General features: G+C 40.8%; 2 protein-coding genes across 2 annotated transcripts in view; one reads left to right on the top strand and one right to left on the bottom strand.

Moving 5' to 3' along the window:
• Positions 1–26,544, bottom strand: part of LOC105569630 (neurexin-1) — a 218,668-nt gene that overhangs the window by 176,418 nt on the left and 15,706 nt on the right. Inside the window, 1 exon segment of the mRNA XM_012026247.1 lies at positions 26,302–26,352. Within this exon segment, the coding sequence (XP_011881637.1) occupies positions 26,302–26,352 (51 nt within the window).
• The window catches only part of LOC105569631, a 74,574-nt gene continuing 66,633 nt past the window's right edge, over positions 18,604–26,544 (top strand). Inside the window, exon 1 of the mRNA XM_012026251.1 lies at positions 18,604–18,630. The gene's annotated coding sequence lies outside the window, so the exon portion shown is untranslated. The remainder of the gene's footprint in view (positions 18,631–26,544) is intronic.

Raw genomic sequence — 26,544 nt, 5'->3', positions numbered from 1 at the left:
ACGCGGTACACACATACACACGTATATGCACCTCGGGAGCTTTTGTCGATCTCACGAAGAACGAACTTGCGACTGGATATACGTGCGAGACATTTCAAGGAAGTCAGACCGCGGCTTTTGCCGCCTGAAAGTTGCAAATCCTTGGCGGACTTTGCACAATGGCGCGCGCGCGCGCAAGTTCGTTCGCGCGCAATAAAAAATGGGCCACCGCGATTTCGCGCGTGAATTATCCCGCCGTGAGTAAATTGAAACTGCCGGCACGACTTCCGAATATATATCGCGAAGTTGAGTTCGTTATGCGGGGACTCGCGCCCACAGGAGACGGGCTACGCGAAATACTCAGGCTGCGGAATTAAGCGCTCGAGCACGCGCATAACGCGGAAACGAGGACGAGAAGTATTGAGTGACTTTGATCAATTTGCGGACTTTGCGATATCGAGATATTCGCTTTTATGCCCCATTCGTCCAGTTCTGCGAATATACATACACGGTAAAAAAAATGCGAGTGGCGAACTAGCTCGATTCAAATAGAATTTTAATTGAATAATTATGAAAATCACGTTTATCCTTGGCGGAATTATTTTTATTTCCAATTCATTTTGGCACTGTGGCGCGATCCACACACTTTTATTATTATATGATCAAACGGGAAGCCTTTTATTCCACATTCACACGCATATTAAATCTTTGCGATCTATTTCTGATCATTTATATGTGTAAATTCTAGTAATTTAATTTCTACAGTAAATCGCTCGTTTTAACTACTAAATTACGTTACAACAAAAAATTTGCGAATATATGTAATTAATTTTTTACAATACAATATATTACATTGCATGCGAAAATTCATGTGAAGAAGATAAATTTGCTGACAGATTTAATTACAATCCTATAAAATGTTACTTTTTCTTCGCTAATTTAGTTTTCTTTTGAGGGAGGGAAAGAGGGATGGCGCATTGTATTAATTTCAGAGACGATTTATGTAATGGACAATTCAGTCCAACGCTTTGCAAATCAAAAGGACGTAATTTCGTTAAAATATTTATTTAAGAATAATAAGATAATAGCACAAATTTCTTGCTTTCTTTCAACACTGGGCGCCACTTAAAAAGTCAGAGAGAATACTTAACAAATTCTCCAATACCAGTGAAAATTTCCGTCACTTAATCTCGTAATATAATTTCTTACAATCTAAAGGAAGACCAAGTTAGCGGAACGTTATGTACACGTAAATGGAAATGCAATAACGATGGTATAAGAATTTGTTGTCTATTTGTTGCTCTCGACAAATATTACATAGAATTCCCGCTCATTGTGTAGGTTTCTGTGAAACATGATGTTCCACTAAACTCCTCTTACACCGTTTGAATGATTTCCAGCGATTTTAACAGTTTTATATTGTATATTAATTATAAGTCCTTTCTGAAATGTATTAAATGGTAATAACTGCCAGAATTCTTAATTCCCGTTTCGACAGGACGAAAGATATCAAATATCACGTTGTCGATATACAGACGGTTCGAGAATAGGAAGCCGAGTATTCCCCATCCAATATCATTGGTCACACCAGTTTCCTCGTCTCGTACCATCGACCACAGATTAAATCATCCCATTACCAGACCGCTGCGGTTCTCCTTACATTATATTCCGGAGTCGTAGCTGGAATTCTCATTCCCCTCGTCTGTCAATCGATTTCTGGAAGACGTAACTGTGCTCGTTTTTCCAACACAATCCACCCGCGTTAGAATCTCAAGCTTAGATCCGTTTCCGTTCTAGATTATTCATTTATAGCCAACTGAACTTGTAAAATTTGATCGCACTCGTGGATGCCTGTGTAACTCCAAGTCTTCCGTACACTACATTATTTACACATAGGAAACGCAGTTCCATATTCTGGTAACTATTTGTATTCAAATTAATCGATCTTATAACGAGATTTCGGTAGCACATTTATTCATAAGAATATTCCGTAAGTATTCGGATGTATTATCTTTTTATCACATCACATCGATCTGTTTAAAGTGATCGATAAAATTACTACCAGCTTTCCATTTGCTTCCACTATGCAGCCTGTAATTCGCGACAGAGATAGATCTACGATGAAATGGACAAGTCGGCCACTTGTGTTCTATTTTTAAAGGAATATCGGCAAATTCAGTAAACATAGATCCTTGTGTCACTTACAAAGTAAATTTCGCAGCTCTTGCCTGTCACGTATTTATTCCGTCACTAATTTTATATTTTATAAATCAAAACCACGGACTGCATATTAACTACATTCTGCATCCAGCCCGTCTCTCTTTCGCGACAGTTCTGAGTTTTTATACGGCAATAAGAAAGTTTCGAGCGGAATCTTTATGGAGCTATAAGTTTCGTGGTAAGAGCGCTAAAGTTTCTCGAGCATCCCGTGTCTCCTAGTATCTCCGCACCTCCCTTCATATTAATCCGTTTCAAATTCGGAAACAAATAAACTCAAATCAATTTTCTTTCCATTCCGCGGCAAAATGTTAAACCAGCGCGGCTGGAAAACGACAGCTTCATTATGCTCACTTTTTCTCAGATCCCGGCACACCGAAATATATTAATAACGGTGCCACAATTTACACATTTATCCGTGCTCCGAATTAAAATGCATCCTTGTACCGCGATTTTATGAGATCCACATTCTTGTTTTCATTTCTCTGCCTAATGCGTTTCAGAGCATTGCTGTTTAATTCGGATATTTTCGTATATTTTCGCGCGCGTATCTTGATCTCGTGCAATAATGAATACTGATGAACATCGGCTAAATTACTGCGGAAATATTCAGCACAATTGCATAATATTCGTAATATACAAAGATTTGGAGAAAACGGAAGTTGTCGTTTACTTAAATTGTTGCCGCAATGATCGAGGGAGGAGCAGGATCCGGAAGATTCAGGATTCGTTCCTCCCCCCCCCCCTGCAACGGAGTTTCTGACGTTTGACGGATCGCTTAACTTTTCTTCTCCGATTAATTCCACGGTGTAGGTTCGAAACAAGGTACATTACGCTCTATCATGAAAGTTGCTCCTCTTTGTGTCGGATATTAACTGGTGTGCCACTTGGCACGAAGGGACCTTGATCTCGTCAAATCGTTGGATCAGTTATCCTCCACTGAACGCACCGACAATCCGATCATTTCTCGCGATTTTTGAAGCTTGTAGAGATCAAGGCGGATATTAGATGTCATGTGCATGATCGATTCTTCGGTTTGTTCGATATGCTATTGAGAACATGCAGAGATCTAGAGACTCGCTCAATGTTTATCGAAGCATATTCATTATCGCGATGGACAGTGATAATTATAAAGGGCTTATTTGTATCTGGAAAATACATTATACAAAGTATCCGTATCGTAATCAGGTGTCGCTCAGTATCATTCGAACGCGTTTGCTTGAGTGAGTTTAGAACTAGAGTGTGATTCATCTTATTACTTCATTATTGATTATCACCGAAACTTTACCTATTTTCTTGAACAATGAATATTTCTCTTGAAAATTTTGCACAGTATGTCCATATTTAAAATAGTTTTTGTTTGCTATTTTTTTTTACTAAATTTTATTGTATTTTCTGTAACGTATTGTAATTTTTCTATTGCTTTTCGATGTAAAATAAATTTTAGAAACATAATAAGTAAATAAAAGATAAAAAACACGTTTTCAAAGAAAAACTGCCCGTTTAAATCTTTAAAGGGCTTACACGTATTTCGATTTTGCCGGATGAAATTTGAACTTTGAAATTTGAATTTAATGTAAATGTATAAATATATATAATTCTGTATAATTAGAACATTTCGAGGCTAAATCTCGTCAGCGTATATTTCTAAATTTTCAAGTAATATAATAAAAAATATAATAGAACATGCATATAAAATTATAAGAGTGTCATCCCACGTATGGGAAATTATTCATAGATATTGAACGTAAGAACTTAAAATACTAAATATATTTAGCAAACATAAATATAAAGTTTAGAGTTTAAAAATATGAAAAGTATTTATGCAGTAAAACAAACGTAAAGGAAAACGGTGATATTTATAGGTTTATTATAGCTTAAAGATGCCACATGAGAGAACAGTGATTATTCCTGCTCTATCCAAGCCAACCGCGAAATCCTCCCTCTCTACATCAAAGTCTACTTCACGCCCACTTTCCTTCCAGTCCGTATCCTTGTTATGCCTCGTAGAGGCATTCGCTCCAAGACCCCCACGCTCTTACGCCTGACAAGCAGAATATACCCCGTCATTCTGTCGGAGCATTATACCACGTGACTGTTCATTGAAAAATGCGTTTCGCTAAAAGTGAAAGTAAAAAGCGGAAAATTAAGTTTGTATAGTTTCGTAGTAAAGCAATTTGCATCTGGAAGACAATCCTTTTTTCGTATATTTCGATGTTGTAACGCAATTAAATCGGTATTTAATTTTCATTGGGATATCGATATTTATTACGGAAGCATCTTACACATTTACTCTGAAAGTCTACATTTTGCGTTTTGACAGTGGATCTCGAGAAAACATGGACGTATGAAATGAATGTCTGGGGTCACAATGGGAAGCTGAAGAGCGAAAAGGAGGAACAAAACGTACGGGGAAAACGAGAAATAACTTCCGCGACACCGTTAAATGTCGCGGTGTGGCTCATAAATTCCCTTAATTAAAACTTCATATCCCGCATCTGCATAAAGAGAGGAGAGCCTACGGCTCTCCCGCTGTTCTCGCTGTTCCTGTTCATTTTATATTAACATGCTGTCACATACGAGACACGCTGCGTTCCGGCTCTCAGGAGCCGGAGCTGAACTAAAAATCGACGCTCGAGCATTTTACAATTCTGCAGTACAGTTTGTTTAGAGCATTTCATTTGATCGCACAGTACTTAATAAATATAGGTATAGGCAGCGGCGGAAGGGAAACAGAAATGGTGTAGAATCACATATCCAATAAACCAGTTATTCCCAAAACAATTGAAATTGATAGAACTGATTGAACTGGTTAATGGATAGTTAATAATTCATCAGTACCATCAGTACGAACAAAGCAGAAAATTAATAGGAATCGACGTGACTAAATTTAAACATATTCTGTCAACAGTACACATTATAAATAACGATACAATGTATTGTTTACGTAACTGCAAAAAAAAAGTAATAATAATCGGGCACAATTACTGCTGAACATTTTTGCCGATCGCAGCATCGAAAGCGGAACGTTTATACGAATTTGTGAAAATTATTTATGGTTTGGAACGATAGATGCGCAGGTCAACCCGAATGCACGCGTCACGTTTCATAAATTAAATTGTGAGTGGCAACCGACATCTGACATGAAACAACGTTGTCTGTAATTACGCTGCGCAAACACGAGCAGCATCGGTTCTGTCGATTATCAACTGAATAAAATCATTTAATACACGAATTAAAATATCGACAAACTTGCGCACACGCCGCATCGATATTCATACGTGATACCTCGTACTAAATAATTTCAATCTCACGTGCTCAAACAAAAATATTAGTTGAAGCGACATTACAGCTGAGTGATTTTTTTTATCATGTTGAAGTTTGCTCTTTGAGAAAAGTAATTAATAAATATTCAATTCACTTCGCTTAATGCATTATGTCAATTATTTACAGAGATGAGTAGTGAAGTTCTCCGATCTGAAAATTTAAATAATTTTTGTATCTAGTTTTGTATCTAGTTGACTAATATTATTACAGTAACTCAATTGATTATATTTTTTCTCGTAATAATTATGTCACAAGAGATGCTTGAAATAATACATAAAATAAAAATAAATTCAGAATAAATAAACGCGTTTATTGCGATAAATATTACCACGACAAATTCCGCGCGACATCATTTGCTCTACTGAAAAGCTAATACTTTAGTCTCGTCTTGGGTTTCTGGAAAATGGATAAAAGTCTCGGTCTTACGAGCGCATCGTATCGAGAGAGCATTATGCGATTGATATCGCGGAACACGCGTCCGCGACAAAGCGTATTAAAAAGACAAAAGGAGCGTGCCATCGTTTCTCGCATCGAGTGGCGAAGACAGGCGTATTTGATATCCCGCCAACACACTTTCTCACTTATCGCGGGGGTGCTTTTCGCTGATATTGTCGGGCATTCTATCGATGCTCGACGCGGCACGATTCGCGAAACGCTGACGCACTCGACTACAAAATCGCGCGCGAGCTATTAGTGTACGCAACGTAATGCGAGCGCAAACAGAAAAGCGCAATCGTCGGCTGATCACACGGTATTAACTATTGCCTATGCAGAATTCGCCTAGAGAACCGCTGCGAGTACTAATACGTGCACTGAATCGACGGCTGCATTTATGCGGCAAAAGCCGGCCGTTGAATTAAGTAATTTAATTTAACCCCGCGGACGTAATATGTTTTTTTCTCGTCGTTAAGGATAATATCGGCCTGGTGAGCCGCAATGTTAACTTTCCCGATTATAACGTTCGCGAAGGAGCGGTCAAAAATTTTAACTTTTAATCCCAGGCTTTCCGTAATGAATAAAATTTCAAAGAACAATATTGTTTAACAAGAAACTTATTCATTAAAATGTGAAAAATAAAGAGCGTATTTTTCTTTTCAATCCGTTGCTCGGATAAAAAGAGAAAGGACATCTCGCACATCGTCGATATTCCAGCGAAAGAGTGAAGCGTTCCGGCTGGCATTCGAGATGTTTAATAACTGACAGTTTTTGGATAGATGCACAAAATGGTAAGCAGAACGCCGCGATGTTGTCGGCCGTTAGAGCAACACGTAGCCGCATAATCGTATGCAGATGCACGAACGGTCGTATACTCATCTACCGAGCTCCATTCGTACTCTACATGCAAATCATGCACTAGCAGCAAAGCCGCCGGCGGTAGTTTGGCAGCGTATGATCGAGCGAGTAGCACGCCTTTGTATTGATGCGGTAACATTTCCTATACTAATTTAGCCACGAACGATTCCTTTGATAAACTCATCGCTACCGCCCGGCCGCGTCGTAATTATCACCGCAAATTTGTTGAGCGGAACGTTTACATAGGTTAATTTATCTCACCTACGAAGATTTTCGCGACCGGATCTCTTCAAAGGGACGTATCGAACGATGATTATAATAACGTCGCTTATGTGTAACGATGATTATATTTTCCTTCCGCTTCATTGAAGGGAAAACTTATTTCCGTTATGTAGAAATTACTTTGTCTCCGTTAGCAATACAGAAATAATATAAGGGGAATAATAAAGCATAAAAAATTGATAGGATAAAATAACTCGATATTTTAGAAAAGCTTCTTCAGGCCTGCGTCCACGATGCTGGAACTTGGTCCAAATTCTAGTTTCGAGAAATGCGTAGCCAATCAACTCGCGGACGCAGGCCTCTACAGATGGAGATTCCACGTTTATAGTATGGACTTGTACTTTACGTAAAATCACTGCGAACAGCTGGTAAAATTCTTTTTATTCGGGCAATGGATTGCCAGATCTCGATAAACGATAATTAAGAATGAGCTTAGACGCAACGAACGAGGGCCGATATCTCTCTCTCTCTCTCTTTCCGGCCGTGTAATCATTTTTGGCAGCGAAAAGGGGACGGACGTAAAAACCGCTTTGGAGTCGCGCCAACGATTTTCGCCGCATTGCCCCACCTGTTACCGCCTTCCACTGTGCTGCACACGTACACATATACCCGCGATCTCGCACATACTATTTCGCAACACCGGGGTACGTCGCCGTGTTCGCGAGCGATCTTTTTTATTTCCGTCGAAACCGAGCCCGTAGTAATTTCTACTCCGTCGCGACGCCGAGGAAGCAAAAAGTCCTCGAGCGAGCTCATCGGGAAAATGCACTTCCGACGTAGCGGATATCGACAGGGACAATATTTCCAGGACGTCCGTAAATCCGTCGTGTTAATAACGTCCCGTGTTTTCGTTGTGACCGCTAACAGGGAACGCCAACAAGGGAAGCTCTCGTGATAAGCTCCGGCGACCAATTCTTCGTCGTTAATTACGCGATTCAATTTCGCCGAGCGCCAAGGCTTACGGAGTAGACGAAAAGAATGGGCGATATCGTGGCCGCGCGCAGTGAATTTCCCCTCGCGACGATCGGCCCCTCGTGCGAGTAAATAGATGGCTTACTGATAATCTGGCCCGTCGTAGTTTCGGAGCGGCGCGAGACGTCGCGAGATGAGAATAAGGATGGAAACGTTGCTGCGAAATTACAGCGTAACGCGCTTAAGGAAGCTATTTTCCCTGGGGAAGACCGTTACGCGAAAAACGAGCTGTCCTAAACTCTGTTTACGGGTGTTTTTCACGTGAGCGCCGGAGTCCGAGCGACTGCGATAAATATGACGTCGAGAAGTTATCGCGGCTATATAAGACATCTCGCGGATTAAAGTCGCGAATAGGGTCGTTATCTCCGCGTTAATCCTCGGGCAATTTCAAAGTCGTTTAATACGCAATATTATGCAAACCCATATACGAGAATATGCATTATAGTTACGTTGCGTAAACGCTTAGTCTATGTATGTACACGTTTCAAATGAAAATACTCATCGCTTGTCTCATTAGTACAATTAGCCGAGTCAATTTTTATAACGAGCTGTCGTATGTTTTTTCTCATTGCTTGCTGATAAGTTGCACGGGTATACAGGGTGTCCTGAAATTCGCGAATCAAAATACCATAGCAAGAAAGTCGAAAAAATAAATTAAAAAGTTATTTGCCATTTTTCGTTCCGAGCAGTACTTTTTTTAGATAAAAAGGTTCAAAACAGGCTAATCATACATTATGGTTGAACGGAAACCTGTCCGTGAGTCGCGCGTCGATATAGTTAGTGCATTAACACTATCGACGCGCGACTCACTGACAGGTTTCCGTTCAACCATAATGTATGATTGGCCTGTTTTGAACCTTTTTATCTAAAAAAAACTACTGCTCGGAACGAAAAATGGCAAATAACTTTTTAATTTATTTTTTCGACGACTTTCTTGCTATGGTATTTTGATTCGCGAATTTCAGGACACCCGGTATTATATTTTCTCGTTGAAATGAAATCTGTCTGATGTATATTGAAAGCTTCATGGTATAACCGGTTTGCAAAAAGAATAATTTCCATCGGTGAGATATTTTAAATAATCAAGTCACGCCAGTGAAACATTGTAACAGATTTTCACGCGGAGAGAATATAATTTTGTATGTAATCGTGAGACAACGCGACATTTCAAAGAATTTGGTAAGTTTTTTAAAATTTTACCATACATTTCAAAAAACTCTCAAAGTTGTCGGAAATACCGTGTTGTCCCACGATTACACGATTTTCAGGATAAGTCTTAGGAGAAAATTCTCTGCGTGCATTTATGTGTGGATACCGTATGAAAAACTGATAGAAGTTAGAAACTTCTTATCGGTGATCCTTGAAGACGCGACTACTCGCGAAGCACTTTCATAGAGTAAGAGTAGATCTTAAAGGATTTCGTAACTGTCAGGATTAAATCTTTAACGAGCCAGTCACTGAATGTAACAAACCAGCAATGTCGGCCCTTGGTACGTCATAAAGCATCGCGTCGACTGTCTGTCCTGAAGTGCATGTTTACTCGCAATCCGCATTGCACAATTGCGTATGCAAACTGACAGCACACGTATGTACGTGTCAGTGTGTCTGTCTCTCAAAAGGATGCAATAACTAACAGCGTCACATTCGAAGGTGTGCGATCTTTATTTTCGCGAGTGTGGAAAAACGATTTCGATGCCTATTTTGTGGAAGCTGAGCGGCGAGATTTTTGTCCCTGAAAAAGAAACAAAATTTTCTTCCGTATGAGAAGTGCATTTAAAATTTCTAATTATGCCCTGAGACTTATTTCCAATTGTACGGTTCCCGAGACGGTTATTCGAATGGCGAAGTTTCAACTCAGGCATGAAGTTTGAAACTTATACTCTGTGTTATTCTACGATATATCATACCTGCTCGTTTTCGTTACGTATAAAATAAAACAGATTTCACTTCAGAATAAAACCGGACAAGGACTATATATAAAATCTGCAGAAACGATTCAATGCAATTCGCGTGTTTGTCAACTCGGTTATCGAGTTTTGTAAAATTGTACTCGTCATTGTTACTTTACGCGAAATGTCAAGCTAAACAAGTCAGAAATAAGCAGACTCTATTTGCGCTATTTCGTACGTACGACCGCTTAAAGTTTACATCGCTCTTATTTATAAAATTGTTTCATCTGCCAAAACATTCAATGTGCTGCGGAGTGCAACAGATTCTCGGCCTATACCGCACAAATATTGGCGGTAATAATTTTGCTGCAATTGACGAAAAATTCCCGCCGCGTATTTAACCGCGAAATTGGCTAACGTATCGTGAAATGAATGAGAAAGAGCCGGTAGGAAAAGCCGAAAAAAACAGCAGAAAGAGGCAAAAGAGTATGTAAAAGAGACACGGAAGCTCGCGCTAATGGAACGTGAGCGTCGACGTGAACGAATAGGCGATCATGTGAGCCGCAAGCGCGTCGATGAAATTAATTGAGAACCAGTTTATTTATTGGCAGTTCGACGGCGCGATGCAAGTTTTCGGCGAACGTCGGCAGATTCGGCGTTATAGGCTCCAAGTAATCGAGTGCAGGATCGGATGAAAGTAATTGCTTCCAATCTCCGCGCCTACAGCATCTTTCTATAATCTCTCTACGTTCCGCGTACTGGGAATCAAATTTCGTATATTATATACGTTTTGCGAACAGTGCGCAGGTGGAGCGAGGCTCTTAAAATGTTAAAACTCAAATGGTCATTACTCAACGTAGCTCAATATGCATCTACAATCCGGCGCAACATCGTGCCGACGCTAAATCGTCCTCCGTCACGCTTCGCGATCGGTATCGCGCGTATAACTAGATTGGAATTTCATCCGGCGAACGCGAGAAAAAGAACAATGCACTCACCCCGGGACTTATTGAGCAAGAAAGGCGCGCTCCCCTCGCTCCTTCCCCCACCTCCCCCGCGTGACTACGAAGGTGGCTTAAAACACAACCCCATTACCGGTAATCAGATGGACCTGATCCCCCGGGGATAGGGGGCTTAAAGGACTTCGAGCCGGCGAGGGGAGGGGAACCAGAAGGATATCGGGATATACCGACACGCTACGCGAACGTAATTGAAAGTTTCCCGACGTTGCTGTCGCTGCTCGCTCCCAGTTTCCCTTCTTCGCGAAACTTGGCTCGGCTCGACGCGCTGAAAGAAAACGGCTGAATGGGACTTAGCGTACCGGCAAGGGCGGGAGACAGACCGCGTAGCGACGGCCTTTCAGACGGCGCCCTTACAACCGACATGGTTGAGTCCTTTGAACGATACTCGGGACATCGTCGTCGGGAAACGAGTAACGGGAATACTATGCAACGTGCGAAAATAAGAACTTGGCGGAGGAGTGGAAAAATGGAGATGAGGAAAATAAGTTGTTAGAATCCAGAACATGCCGGTTTTTTTTTTTAGATTGTCACGCTGGAGACAGCGTACAAATAAATAAAAAATGTATAATTAATACAGGCGCAAAGTATATTTCATTTCAGAAATATCTTGAGGGAGGGGGGAATTTGATTGCTGTGAAAAAAGGCAGGGTATATTATGTTTTAATAAGCTAGAAAGCTTGTGATATTAATTAGGAAACTTATTTATATACATCTTCCATCTTTGAGCGATGAAGGATACAAAGTGCGCTTTATCCGATTGCGCGCAAATATTGGGGTAAATCTCGGGCAAATTTCACGCTGCAAAATAGCAAGATGGGGAGATTTGCGGTTCTCAGTTGCATCTCGTGCAAAGATGACGTTAATTAGATATTGTTACGGGGCATTCTTTGATGTAGTCCATTTTCACTGTACCATCCGATCACGCTACATCGGAGGGTATTGATGCATCGATACATAGTTATACGTCCCAGGTATTATCGCTCCAATCCAGTAACCGCTTAATTAAGGTGATCGCCCTCGTCGCCTTTGACATGGTCTTCCATGCAAGCACAATGACGACGAGCGTTTAGTTCGTGTTGATGAAATAATACCCCGCTCAAAGCGTCGCATAATCGATTTAACTTCATAATATATAGATGCTGTAGCCTGTACGAAACAATGTGCTGGAACGACGTAATCGCGGGCGTATTCTTTGTCCCGATAATGTCGCTGTAATACCGATTCTAATACCATAACGTAACGCGTGCATCTAATATCTTTCACAGCTTTTCGCTACGCATAATATCAGGGCAAAGATTTTCTTTCTTTAAATACTCTTCGAGATACGTCAAGTATCGGAGAATTGGTGTAACTACGAAAAAACGCGGATCAAACAAGGTTTATGTATACGCAGTCCTCTTGTTGCATCTTTTTGACAAATATTCTTATACTGAAATCGGACTTATTCTATTCTTCATCGTTCATATTTATTTATCTATGGATATCCAGTAACGATATTAAGTATTCGCTGTCTCGTCGTGACGTAGCAAAATGCGCGCAAGTCCCCAAGAGAACTTGGAAACTTCTTTGATCATAGATAAAAGAGAGATAAAAATGAAAAAGGATCGATATACCGTGAGGTAGAATACCGTGGAATAGAAGATTTCGAAGAGAGTATAGCAGGGAAACGGAAGAAGCGCGAATCCCTTTGTGAACGGAGCAGATCGAATAGAAAAGGAGATAAGCGAGTTAAGAAGACGAGTACACGCGAGAAGGAACAAAAAGATGACAGCGGCAGACAGAGGACGACTTCTTTATTTCATCCAACTACTCTTCCGGCTGGATGGAATAAATTTTGAGAAAAGATTCGAGGAAAAGATTCTCGCGAAAGACGAATTGATCTCATCACCCGGGCAAAGAATTAAATACCTTTTTCTCTCCCCTTAGGAAATAAAGGAATCGCGGGGTATGTCCGAGGTATTTTACTTTCGGCAATTTTTTACTTAAAGGAGGGTTGGTTCGCGAAAGAAATGGCAGTCGATAAAACGCTCGATTGGTCGGATGACCGACTTGATGCGCCGCGCCGGCGCATTCAGATACGCCTGATTATTCCCCTCGAGCCACGAGCACGCCTCGAGAGGCGAATATTGTAAGGGAGGATTCCAGACGTTATCCATTATTCCGCAGAGGCATGGCGGTCGGGTAAATCGCGCGATTTTCATCGACGAGCCTCGACGAGGGGTGTGCAACCCCGTCGCCTACCTCGCCCGCCGATGCCCGTCCTGGAAGGGTGGCAATCTTCCCCGTCTTCCCCGTCTTCCACGATTCCAAGATTTCCTCTCGATCTCACGGCAAGATAGAAAAGCTCACTCCCCTGTTCGCTGTCGGCGCGCATCGCTCCCTCGGCTCATACTCGATTTCCTCTATACGACACGCCACGGCGATTCCACGCCATACCTCGATTCCGATGAATATTCCTTGGAAGAATTCATAACGTCCATTTATGCACGGGTCAGTAGCTCATATCCGGGACGTTCCACCGGCAGAATCGAACCAACGGACGTATATCCGTCGCACCTTTCGCGGATTCTGGCTTCAATTCCTTCTTAAGAAAGACTTTCGCCGATGGGGTGCACAGCGTCACTTTTCAATTTCGCCACGTTCCCCTCATTACTTTATACTCTTCTAAGAGAATAAAATCCTTGCTACTTTTCTGCGAGTGTTCGATCTTCGTGTCTCATCTTTATAGCATCAGCCATGACCTATCTATCACAGTCTGTCTCGTAATCGAAATACACTAGCGTGCAATGTAGCTAGTTCACAAACGCTTCAACTTTCTTAACGAAAACTTACGTGGTTTCCGCCAACGTGACTCTGTCCGCCTTCTTTAACTCTTTTTAATTCGAATACTATAAATATGAAAAAAAATGTGGAGTGCACTTAATTACAAAAAAAATGGGTATAACAGATCAGTCCTTGTGAGGTTTATTTCGCAAAAGTTTAATTGCCGCAATACTTAAATTGCTCGCGTGAGATACGCCGAGTGGAGATCGTCGTCCATTTTATCTGAGAAAGTTTTAAGACACCGGCATATATCAGTGCAAGTATGACAAGCGTTAAAATAACGGTACGACGATAATCCACAAGCGGCATGCTCGCACATACACACGCACACACGTACGATACACGTCGCTGAAAGCTCGCGACTTCTCGACGACCTACGACCTCCTCCAAGCCGCGCGCGACCTCCTCGGATCTCTCTCGAGCATCAACCTATTTTCATCTTGGGTCCTGGAGGAGGGCGACGGGGGGATGCTGGAAGAGTAGACGAGTAGACGTCGGCCGGGATGGGGCGTGTTTGGGAACCCTTTTGCGGTGCTCCGAAGACAATGGAGCGAGTGCAAGCGGGACGACCCGACGGAGGAGGAGGAGTAGTTGGATGGTATAAAGGAACCGACGTCTACGGAGAAGAAGCACTCTCCTATCTTCCTTTTTTTTCCACCATTCCCGGATAGGTGTTCTTCTTCGTCTTAACTTGCTTATCTCCCTTTCACTTCGATCTACCTCCGCGAGGCGCCTCCGCCAGGCACCTCTTCGCCGCGTTTCCGCTTGAAAGAGAACCGTAAGACGACTCGGGACGCGGCATTAATAGAGTTACGGTATCGTTTTGCGTTTGCCTTTGCGTTCGCGAGAAACACATCGATGATACCCGTCGCTGTATCATGCAAATTTACTAGATAAAAAAATTATGTAAAGGCGAATTTTTTAATTAACATGAACTATTCGCTATAATTGTACGACAAGATTTATAACGAATAGTTGAGCGGGCTGAATTTATTGAAATTTATTTAAAAATGTCTTGCAATTAATATGCTTAAGATATACATATAATTTCAAATTTTCTATTACTCGACCTATTTGCACGCGACATTTACATAAATTGACAAATAATAATCGCGTCTTTGCTGGAACACTTCTTTGTCCCAGCAAAGATGGGAAACTTGGATATTGGAATACGTAGTTCATTATAAAGCCTTTCAATTCTGTCAACAAGCCATATCATTACAATGACTGTTAGACGCTGACAACTTGCAGCATTCAACTGAATGTTCATTCAGTAGGAGAACAAAGATCGCGGGATAAAGAGCAAAACGATACAAGGAAGCCTCGAAGAGGGAATTATCTCACAAAGAGGAGATAAACGCAACAATTCGATTCTAAGTAATTCTCGAGAGCAGGTCCGTTTGCAGAGAAAGGAGAGGAAGAGCGAAAATCTCCGGCTTCCTCTTGAAGTGATAATAAGGTGCGTTTGACTCGAAAAGCGCTAAGCATAATGAACGAGAAGTGTGCAATCTTTGCACTTTCAGTAAGAAACTATCTGTCCGACGGTATCGATTCTTAAGAAAGAAAAGTTGCGTGAAAATAGATGTAACATATCGCGCGTAATAAAATTAAGATACCTATTTTTTTTAACAAGACATTAAACCGAACAAGTATTGAATATTAAAACGAGAATATTTCTTTGGAGTAAAAGTGCAATAATCGCATTTGCGACGGTTTCGATCCCCCTTCCTCGCCCACCTCGCTAACTAAGTGTTGATGACTGGCGAAATGGAAAAATCGTGAATCACCGAAGAATGTAGATCTCCATAAATTTGCAACTCACTGTGCGGTATGCATTTAAGAGAATAGCGTCGTCTAGTAGAACACGCGCGAACTTTCCGACACATTCTGCTTTGCATTTTACATGCGAGCGACGCGACGTTAATTTCAAGTACGTCAAACTCGAGTTCGCGGTGCACGCGGGAATCACGAAGCTGCCTCGGACTATTCGGCTCTGTATAATGGTGCGATGGGCGATGCGATATTCAACCTGGACCTCCTTTCGATGAAAGGCGACCTGGTCTCTATCGATCTCGCAAACTCCCACGAAGAGGCATGGCTGCACAATTGCTTGACGGACCCATTGTCGCGGGTCCACTGTCTTGGCCCTCCATTTCAGTGTCCTTAACCCATGGAGTGGAATCACCGTCCCTTCGCCCCGTTCCACTTCTTCGGGGCTCCTCAGCTCGATTCTCGCCACGGTACCTTCAGAGAACGGTCCGATTTGACGGGGCTGTATTCGAATACCGTGGATCTTGATGCCGGTAAAAACAATGCACCCACTTTGCCAGCATCGGCTGGATAATGCAGCGATAATGCAGCGCGGCGCTCATAGATAACGGGGAAATTCCTCGATAATTAAAAAAAAGTGAATCTCGATAATGAAGATACTAACTAGATGAGCATCCACTTTCATAGAGCACTCACGATATATAAACTAGATTAAAAAGAAACGATCATTTTATTCACCTAAACAATTCTATCTCAAAGAAGCTATAAATTAATACTGAATAGATCATCGAGAAACGGTGACTGTTCCCTATTCGCTTCGCGAACAATTCGTACAAACTTGGCACACCCAGCACAATCAACTTGATATAATAAGACATCGCGCTCGCAACTATTCGCGATCGTTCATCTACGATCATTCGTCGGAAAGCTCGGGCACGATAGTGCGAGAAACACGACGGTGCCTTTGAGACTATAACGTCGGAAGTGCAAGAAATGTCTATCCTGCAGAGGAGAACAAATACAACGTCTAACCACTATTTTCTATAAGAGGTAAGACAACCGTAGACAAGCTTACAAGGCACATTATGCTGAAGATCCGGTGGTTTGCATAAAGCACCGGTGATAGTATTCTCCTTGGCACATGCTGAGGATGAGATGCGGATAAATCACTGACAAGAAAGCAGAAATCAGAATTATATCATGTAGGAAGAACAGTAAAATACCCCCAAATAATAAACAATAAAAAGCAAAGCCGATTCTCAATAAATTAATTTTAATCCGATATAAATAAATATACGAAATATAGTCACACGATATTTCAACGTTCTCTTGATTAATTTCAATCAAAAGTTCTAATAATAATATCAAGGTGACATAACAATATTCATTTTTCAATTCGATATTGGATAGAGATAATATGAGAGGAGAGATAAGATGAAAATAATATGAAAGATACTAAATACATTACAATAATTAAATAAAGGTTTGCAATTTAGAAATATACATATATATAAATCAACTATTGAGGTAAAATTTCTAATCTTGGTAATTAGAATTGAAGTAACAACGTCTTTTGTTTCGAATCATTTTCTCGATTGAACAGAATTAATCGTTAATTTCATTAATATCAATAAATCCGCAGAACGGCACGCAAAATGTAGTAACAGCCACTGAACAAAGTAATGTAAAGTATTAAGTACGGAATTTTCCATTACGTAGGCGGAACAACGAATTCTCAACGTTTTTTGTTTTTTTGTTGTTTTTCTCTCGGCGCGGTATCGTACGACGTTACGCGGGCCAACGTTTACCCGAAGGTCACTGCGCTATCATTCGCTCACCGAGCCTCGAGCCGGCGGGTAGTGTCGCGAGCCGCTCCGTGCGTCGTATTACTTTCGCGATATTAGATTCCGAGATCGCGAAGAGGACGGAGATAATTTGCACACGTTTATCAGTAACGAGTAACGTTCATCGATTAATTATTAAGTTTTTACAACTTGGAACGAGAAATGATTTGGATGAGGCGACGACTTTTGATCAATGTAAATATTTTACGAGATTAACTATCTAAAATTATTGTAAACTGTGGTACTTTGTTGCAATTACATCTCGTTTACGCATCGCGCTTTGAATTATCTGTCCATTTCAGTGTAATCTGTTTTTCATTTTCGGGAAAAGAGAAAATTGCTGTTCGTTGTAATTTGTTCTGTCGTTATACTTTGCAGTTCGAACGGGCGGGAAGTAGAGGGATTATTGCGCGTTGTTACGTTATATCTCGAAATGTGATCGAAAATGATCTCTGTTAACTGTTACAATTAAACGACTTCGTAGTAGATGTTTCGCTCGCGTAATTCAATTCGCGCAAGGATTAGATTGATTTACAGTAAAGATGGTAAAATATCGTTTCGTTGAGAACTAATAACTACTTCTTTACGGTAGATGCTTACATTCCGATGCTCACGTCGCGTTTCATATCGCCAGTAAGTGATTCATCCATTTCTATTTCCGAATGTGAGATGACATCCGAGTTGCCGGTTTGAATGATTGCGTGACGGCAAAGTCACACGACATACGTTGAACATACGTTATACTTGGTGCGTTCCGCGGTATTTCACGTCGCGTACGGGAGTGCCAAGTGAAATTTCGCGCGATAATTAATCTTTTTCGCGAGTGAATATTCTGTGAGTGCAACAAGAAAATCTGAGAGGAGGAGGAGGCCTGAGAGAGGCATCGGGCAACGGCGGAGCAACCATGAGGTGTTTTATATTTCGCACATTATTTGCAAAATTAAGCATTTGCTCTCTGCTTGTCTTATTTATTCAAAGGAAACGAATAAAAGTTACAGACAGAAACTTACGTTTAAATTTCGTCAATTTATATTTAGGAAGACTTTTTCACGTAGACTACAATTATTTTGTTAAATGTGTATTTAAAAAAAATGTGTGATACAATGATTACGATTTTTAATAATTATTCTACAATAATCATGTATATTTGTGTGTTACAGTTCAACGCAGTTTACGACGCAGACTACAACTCCGCTGTTGCGCATCGTATCGGTGAGTAAATTTTTCAATTAACGCTAAATAGCGTGCGCAATGCTGTGTTTGAGTAATAGCAAAATAGTAGAAACTTAATCGTGTTCTCGATTCACTTAAATTTTTCTTGATTTTCGGTATAATTTGTCTGAATTAATTTTGAATTAAGTACGTGGAGTAACACACAAATTGCAAGCTCGAATAATTCAAGTAATAGAAGATCGTGTTTGATATATCCATCACCTGTTACAATAATATTTTTAACGTATTGTAATCTATTCAAAACTCCGCATTGCCACGAGTCGGGGACCAGAGCGATCTCTTGCACATTATATATCATAATATATCGTAGAATGTAAACATTTCGTTTAATGCGCAATCGTCCGCGTCAAAGGTCTAATCTTAACAAAGGCAAACTTAATGTACGAGCAGCTGAAATTTCAACTCCTTATTAATGGAATGCATAATTTCGACTGATTGGGCCGCGGATGCGTTTAAGTTCCTTGTGTGCCTTAATTAATACGTTCCTCCCAGACTCGCAAACGCACGCATATATCACCGAATGCGCGCTAATGAAATAGCGGTTAGCGTCTGCTGAAATAGAGCAAACGCCTGTAGAATCAGCCTCGATTCTCTGTGAACTCGCAGTCGCATTTGCACACATGATGTACACGTCTTACCCCCTTTCGTTAGAATTATTACTAACATCTACAGTATTAAGAAGCTGCAAGCCACACTCGGGTTCACTTATTAACATCTGTTTGGTGAGAGAGAAAGTCTTCAATCGCGAAAGAGATGTTGAAATAAATGACACGCATGAATTAAGCTGAGATTAAAATTAAACGTTTGGTGAAACCGGGCCTTAATTGTTCAATTCCGTTCTTTTCTCATCGGTTTTCTTGTTTTCCTCGTGCATATTTATCAAAATGTACGAACACGAGTTTCGAATTTCTCATTTGATTCTTGTCGATTTTTGTCCAATTATTATGATTTAACAAATAACTGTGACATGCGCGCGTTAAAATGAAAACTCGCGAGGACGAGTTGAATCTGACACGTTAATTTGTCAAATATTACCGGGTCGCTTGTGTGCGTCGCATCCGCTGTAAAATAGCGATTCGCGCGTATCTCCTTTCTTACTTAATCGCTTCGTGTGAATCAAATGATTGACGATAATACCTTAATTGCATTCCTTGATTGCAAGAAACATCCAGATTTTTCGTGAAAAATGCTCGATGTAACGGCTGTGGTTAAAAAGATGGCCGACATAAAATCGGTAGAATGATTCGCCTCAATCTTGCGGATTATAAATCTGCGTGTGATTTTACTTTATCTTTTTCCCTGTATATATTATTGGTTCATCGATTCGCGCAAATTCGCGCGCTGATCGGTAATCGAAGTAGACAAAAAAAACCATTCCGTTCGCTCGTTTAATCGAACGCCTGTGCAATATGTACCGGCCGCAAATTATTTCGCCGCGGAGAAAATTCACTGACACGAATGGAATGACAAACGCGTTACTTTCAGCGAGTTAAAAGAAGGATTGACGATTACACGCTAATGAATTTGTCGTTCTCTATAGAGATCTGTCCGACGAGATCTCTCCCACCGCTCGCGTACGCGAAACGGCTCTAATACGTTTTTAATGGAGCCGCACCGCCGTCTACGATGAATAATGAAGCACGAATTTAATTTGCGCCGCCTTGAGATTCATCTCAATCTAGAGCGAACGAAGGCCCGATCGCATCGGTGACAAAATGGAGCGGTCTGATAGCTAAGTGATTTATGAATGATCCAGAGATTTTCTTCGTATCCGTCGCTTTCTAAAGTTTCGCGTATTCCGGTGGACCTTCTTATTTTTAACACGAAACCGGGTCACAGCGGCAGAGATTATTCTTTAACCGATGTCGAGTCGAATTTTTCACGGCAAAAGACTCTAGGACTTAAGAACTCGAGGTTTTACTATTGTAAAACGTGCGTCAGGCAGAGAAAAACCCCTGATGCCGTATCTCGCTATAAATATGAATAAAATATCCCATTTTCTTCCATCTGTAAGATGAAAGAAGGAAGATATGAGATACATCGATACGAGATATTATCGAATTAACTTATCGAGTATTACATTTCATGTGCTATCGTCTGTGTAACATCCACAGATTATTTTAATCGATAAACTATCGTGTTACGCCAACCAGCGGTTCGATGATTACGGGAACGCGAAAGGCAGTCACGACAGTCTTGATCCAGCTTGTTTAAAACGAATGGTGTACATGTATATATGTAATATATATATGTACACACAAAATGTACCGTTAATCGATCCAGCGGATATTACGTGTCCACTTTGAAGTGCCGTTTTAAAACGCCGCCGTTGCAGTCGGCTCGCAAATTGAATTCCGAAGTCATTCTGTCGCATCGACCATCAGTGGGCATATTTTGCAGAAGGGTAATATAGAAATAACTTTCGTAAAAAGAAAACCGGTAGCCTCGTTTTACCTGATGTATCTCTCGCGTTAAACTCGCGGTATTGTTTAAAATCGATGCTTAAGAAGATTAAACGCAATTCAATAATAGATTGAACCAAGTTGAATAGACTCGCAATCAATTATTATTGAGATGTGCACTCGTGCGAATTATAAAATTTTATATAGCCCGATAACGCATAAAAATCTCGCTTTGAAACTTTTCAATGTTTTTAAATTTGTTCTTATAAAATGCATAAAATTTCTATGTAATTTCATATTAATTTCAATTAACCGTGAAATAACTTTATTAATATAAAACTTGACCGTTTCATTAACTTTTTATCAAATTATTTCATGTCATAATTTTTATCGCGATTTATGTGCACAGTTAGAAAAGGTACATCAATACAGGTGCGATGAGGAAATATGTGGCTGATTTATGATTTCAAAAATGACTTCCGCAGGTCGACGGCTTTAGATATTGCGTGTATAAGAAAAAATGAAATATTTATGTGAGAGCGATATATTAATTGATAACGCAGCGCGATGTTTCTATTGTATTACGATATTCTTCGGGAACGTTAAATTCGATTCGTGGTATCGCGGGACCTTAATCCAACCATATTCCGAACCGATAGATAAAATCGCACGTTTCTTACGAGCGTAGGCTTGAATGGAGAATTTCATATCGATATTCGATTTTTCCATCCGTAACGGTACACCACCCCTTTCGCGATCGCGCTTTGTAGGCCAAAGGAAAGAGAGGAAGAAAACACGAACCCGTAATTTCGATGCTCCTATTACGCGATAGATCATGAATGGTTGCTCATTGTCAGCTGCAAAAGAGACTTGCATGCCGATCGATTGCCGAAACGGCTTTGTCCACGATAATCTTTGCATCTACAATTTTTTTCCGCGAATGCAAATAAACACGAGGAAAATGATGACACGAGTATCAACTATAAAAGTGACATCCGAATATTACTACATTGTTTTACAAACTTTTATTTGTCCTGCGAGATTTGCATGGGATATCCAGTCGGGAGCTTTACGAGGGAATCTCGTACTATATGAGGATTGAGTTTAATATTTGACGGTTTCATCGAATGAACAATAATCTCGCGAGATTATTTATCTTTGGGAGATGGGAATTAAATCGATTCGCTAAATTACTGAGAGGGCCCTTCTCTCGGGGATTTCACCGAGCATGAATGAATATTTAAACGGAGAAAAGGCAGCCAGCATTAAGGACTTTCTTATTATTGAAAAGTTCGCGATAGAAAATAGCTTATATTACTTTCAATGCGCTCGGGCTTTCCGATAAACTTCATTATTTCGATGCTCTTACGAGCTTTATCATTAAAAAAGTAGTAAAATGATTTATACTGAAATAGTACCTAAAAGGGTAATATGCATTTTGCTGAAATATATAATTGTTCATTTTATTACTTTACGTAGACAGAAATAAATGTAAAATATTTCTCACCTGTTATTCAAATCTTAATCACTTTTTAATCGGGGAATTGATTTTGCTGCGGCAGAAATATCGATTATTATCCCCTCACTCCACCATTACAGATGTACATTACAAACATTGCAGACTTTTCAAACGAGCATTAGCGCAAATATTTTTTTAAATCCTAACATAAATAATGAAGATTGGAAAGTTGCGGTAAATGATTAATTTTCTTGACACCCTCGCTACAGGAAAATTGATGTCGATTTCCTTCTCGATACGAAAATGGGACGTGCTGCTTTTTAATAATTCACGGCATATATTATTCAGCGTTCAACTTCGTCATCGTTGTTTCGTTTCTCATTAGAAGAAAAAATTAGTAAAATTACAGTATTATGATATTTAATGCGTGCTACATGAAACGAAATACAAGATAGCTTTTTGTTCGATAGTTTATTGTCAATCAATTTTGTCGCCGTGTACATACATACTTCTCCGTACAAACGTACAGTTACGTTTTATATTTCTCAATCTTGCAATAGAGAAAGAATAGAATGTCAAAAGTTAAGTACGAGCCAATCCGAGCCAATACGAACTCATCCATGAAATAAAGAAGCTTATAGCTCGCGATGTCTCTTAACAAAGCATAATCTACGGATATTCGATATCTTCAATATCGATGGCCTTCTCTTGCGTTTTAACTTTCCTCGGAAAGGTATTCTCGACATTCGTCTCCTTGAGTTGCGTGAAGGAAGTTCGAGAAGTCGCCGAGATTCTTTTCCCAGTTTCGCTAACTGTACTCGACTTTGAAATTCGACGAGATTATAGCGAGAAAAGGGATATCAAATATCTCAAGTCTTCTCTGTTTTCTATTCCCGCGATCAAACGAGACTGCAATTTCGTAATTGCGAAGCTTATTGTCACCGGCTTGCGCTATACACGCGACATTAAGACTTTATTCACATGTAGAGGATTGTTTAAGCTTCTCGCGAAAGCACCGAAAGTACCATCTTTTCCATAAATTCCAGTGAACTTAGATTAATCGACACAACTGGGAAGACGATTATTTTCTTTTTTAAACGAGGAAACAAGGCGAGATAAGTGAATTTACGTGCGTTAACTTAATGAGAGAGCAAAGCCAATTACGTCTAACGACGTAACAAACACCGTGCATTTTTATCGTGCGCCATTTCTTCGATCGCACTCAAATCGCCAACGGCCTACTTAGAACCCACCCAGCCAGGCAATTTATTTTCATTTCTCCTAACGATTCTCCACCTTGCCCGCGCCCCACATAGACGACGAATAATTCGAGACCCCTCCGCGATTCACTTGGCGCGATCGATCGCGTTAACGTTACGTCTCCGGAGGAATCTTGTAATGTAACGCGATTACGAACGAGCTGGAAAACGCGTATAATGGCTTCCACCGTCTCGGACGACGCGACATCGCCCCGAGATGGCCGGCGGTGTCGATTCGACAAAGGGACCGTGAGCGCCGGATTCTAACAGCGGAGATTTTTCATTTGAACGAACGATAGATATCTAGGCAGCTGCCGCAGCGCGTTCGAAAATTCTCTCCCGCTTACGTCCGCTACCGCGGCATATGTTCCGTGAAGTTTGGATAAAAACCCGGATGTTATAAACTTTTTAATAAATATTTCATCGAGTTTTGTTTTAGCAACTTTGCACTCCGCTCCGCATATAAAGTTTCATGACCTAAAAATTAGGATTACGTAATACATTATACATTATGTCTAGAAGCTTGCGGGACCAACAGAATTATGCATTATACATTACGTCTTGAAATAGTTGCAAAAATGGTACATCATCTTTTCTCACTCATTCATTGGCGTATGTCCATTTTATAATTGTTCTTTCCGTCTAGAATCTAGTATCCATTTCGCAAAAAAAAATCCTCCCCTGTCACAGAGAACTAATAGCGAATTCGGCAGACTGCACTAGTGTGCACTGAGTGCACACCAAGACTTGTCCAGAATCTACTCTGATATTTATGGTCACCTCGAGTACATGTCTGAAAATCTATCTAGCCAAAAAGATTATCCGTACGAATGCTATACAAATCACTTTACTGGCTAAGAAGTATTTCAAAAAGTATTCAATACGATCCTTAAATATGGCTGTAAACTAGCCTTGGTGCGCACTAGTGCAAGCTGTCGAATTCGCTATGAGCAATATGTCAAGTACAGTTTTACGAACGAGAAATAAGTTTTATATTAAACACTTGTTTTAATTACAAGCAGACGTTATTCTAACGTAATTGCAATTTGCAGTTAAATCGTCGAGACACTCGTTAAAAAAATTTTAAATTATGAAAGAAACGTTTAGCAGAGTCTCCGGACTAAGGTAAACACAGCGTGTACTTTCTTTCAGCGTGTACTATCCTCTTTCTCTCTTTCTTGATCTCGTTTCTTGCGGACATGGCGTTGTCGTGCCGCGATTGCAGCACAACAGCTCGTAATACGTAAATTTCCACGGATGTATACGCACCGCTGCATGATTAAGAGAGACTCGACTTCCACGAGACGTAGTGACAAGGAACGAAATACGTAGGAGACGAGGGGAGATAACAGAGATAGAGAGGACGGCTTGGTACCGTTTGCATACCGCTGCATAATATACGTAACTGCGTTACGCGGCGTACAATGCGCGCATTAGGGAAGGAATAACGATACGTCGTTTCGCCAGCTTTGCGCTGCTCTGATTTGGCCCTGACGTAATGATGTTCCGCGTCGCTTATTTGTTCCGCCGAAAGCACCGGCCTGACAGAGTGGGAGCGTGCGCATTTTCGGCAGACGAACAAATATACCGTCGAATTGCCGCGCATATTTTCTATTTTTCGCGAACGCAATTAGTAAAATACGCCGATGGGAAAGTCTGGCTGAAACTAGCTGGTGGCATTTTTCTCTCCGACGATCGACCTCGCGGCGCATCTTCGTCACGTAATCGAATTATCCAAATCCCATTAGTGGCTCATCGATGCGACGGTGACTCAAAGTCTGTATGCACACGATCGTAATTAACGATCGTATGTACGTGGGTACCATGTTGTTTGCCAGTGACAAATTCGGAGCGCACTTGATTGAACGTAACACAGCCTATCCGCGGTGTATAACCGGGTTGTCTTACGAGATATTAAGCCATAACTCGGTCATCCTGCGTCGTGTAATAGAATTGGTGGCACCAATTTCGTTCCGGTGAAAACAACAAAAATCGTTGCGGAACAACGCCCGGCCGAGAAGCCGATATACCGGCGGGTCCCGCGAGGCAGGCGTATTCGCCCGTGCATGAAATCTGTTTGCCGGCTTTATCGCTCGCGCAGTTTCATGGGGCAGCCATTTGAAAAATGAAAAAGAGACCGCCGGCGTACCGAATAACTCTTTACCCCACGACCATTCTTATTGCTTCGCGCGGTCAGGATTTTTTGTATCGTACAACACCCGACAATTTATTAGTACGCGACGATTTTTGCGATGAAGCGAGAAGAGTAAAGCCAACGGTACACGATCCTATTTTTCCTACTGGATTACTTACGAGAGCCAATCAGGATTCAGCTTTGAGTCACCTGATCGAAAACTCTGCATCCTGATTGACTCTCGTAAGCAATCCGGTAGGAAAAATAGTATCGTGTGCCGTTGGCTCTAGTTTGTCTCTTTTAAGCCTGTTTTAATCCTGTTATTCCATTTGCACAAGTGATACGTGCCGATCAAATATTACATCCTACAGGACTGCTGAAAGTTCTGTTACTCACCCTCGGCGACTTGCGTTTATTGGCGTTCTCGACGCAGGGAAAGCCACCGCACTGAAACACAAAATGTACCGTGTTACATCACGTTTTTCTTTATCTAATTGCATCTAGTAATAACACTAGTATGTAGAATATCTTAACTGCGATAGTTGAAACGGTTGGAATCGCCATTAGCAATGCGGAGCGTTAAGAAAGAGCGTTTCGTAATCAGAAATTTTGCATTCGGTATTCACTGTAGCCGTAAAA

Source organism: Vollenhovia emeryi, unplaced genomic scaffold, assembly GCF_000949405.1.
Source record: "Vollenhovia emeryi isolate VEMERY1.0 unplaced genomic scaffold, V.emery_V1.0 DF939123.1, whole genome shotgun sequence".
NCBI classification, from domain to species: Eukaryota; Metazoa; Arthropoda; class Insecta; order Hymenoptera; family Formicidae; genus Vollenhovia; species Vollenhovia emeryi.
Note: the sequence above shows the minus strand (reverse complement) of the source record. Positions and strands in the feature narration are given on the sequence as shown.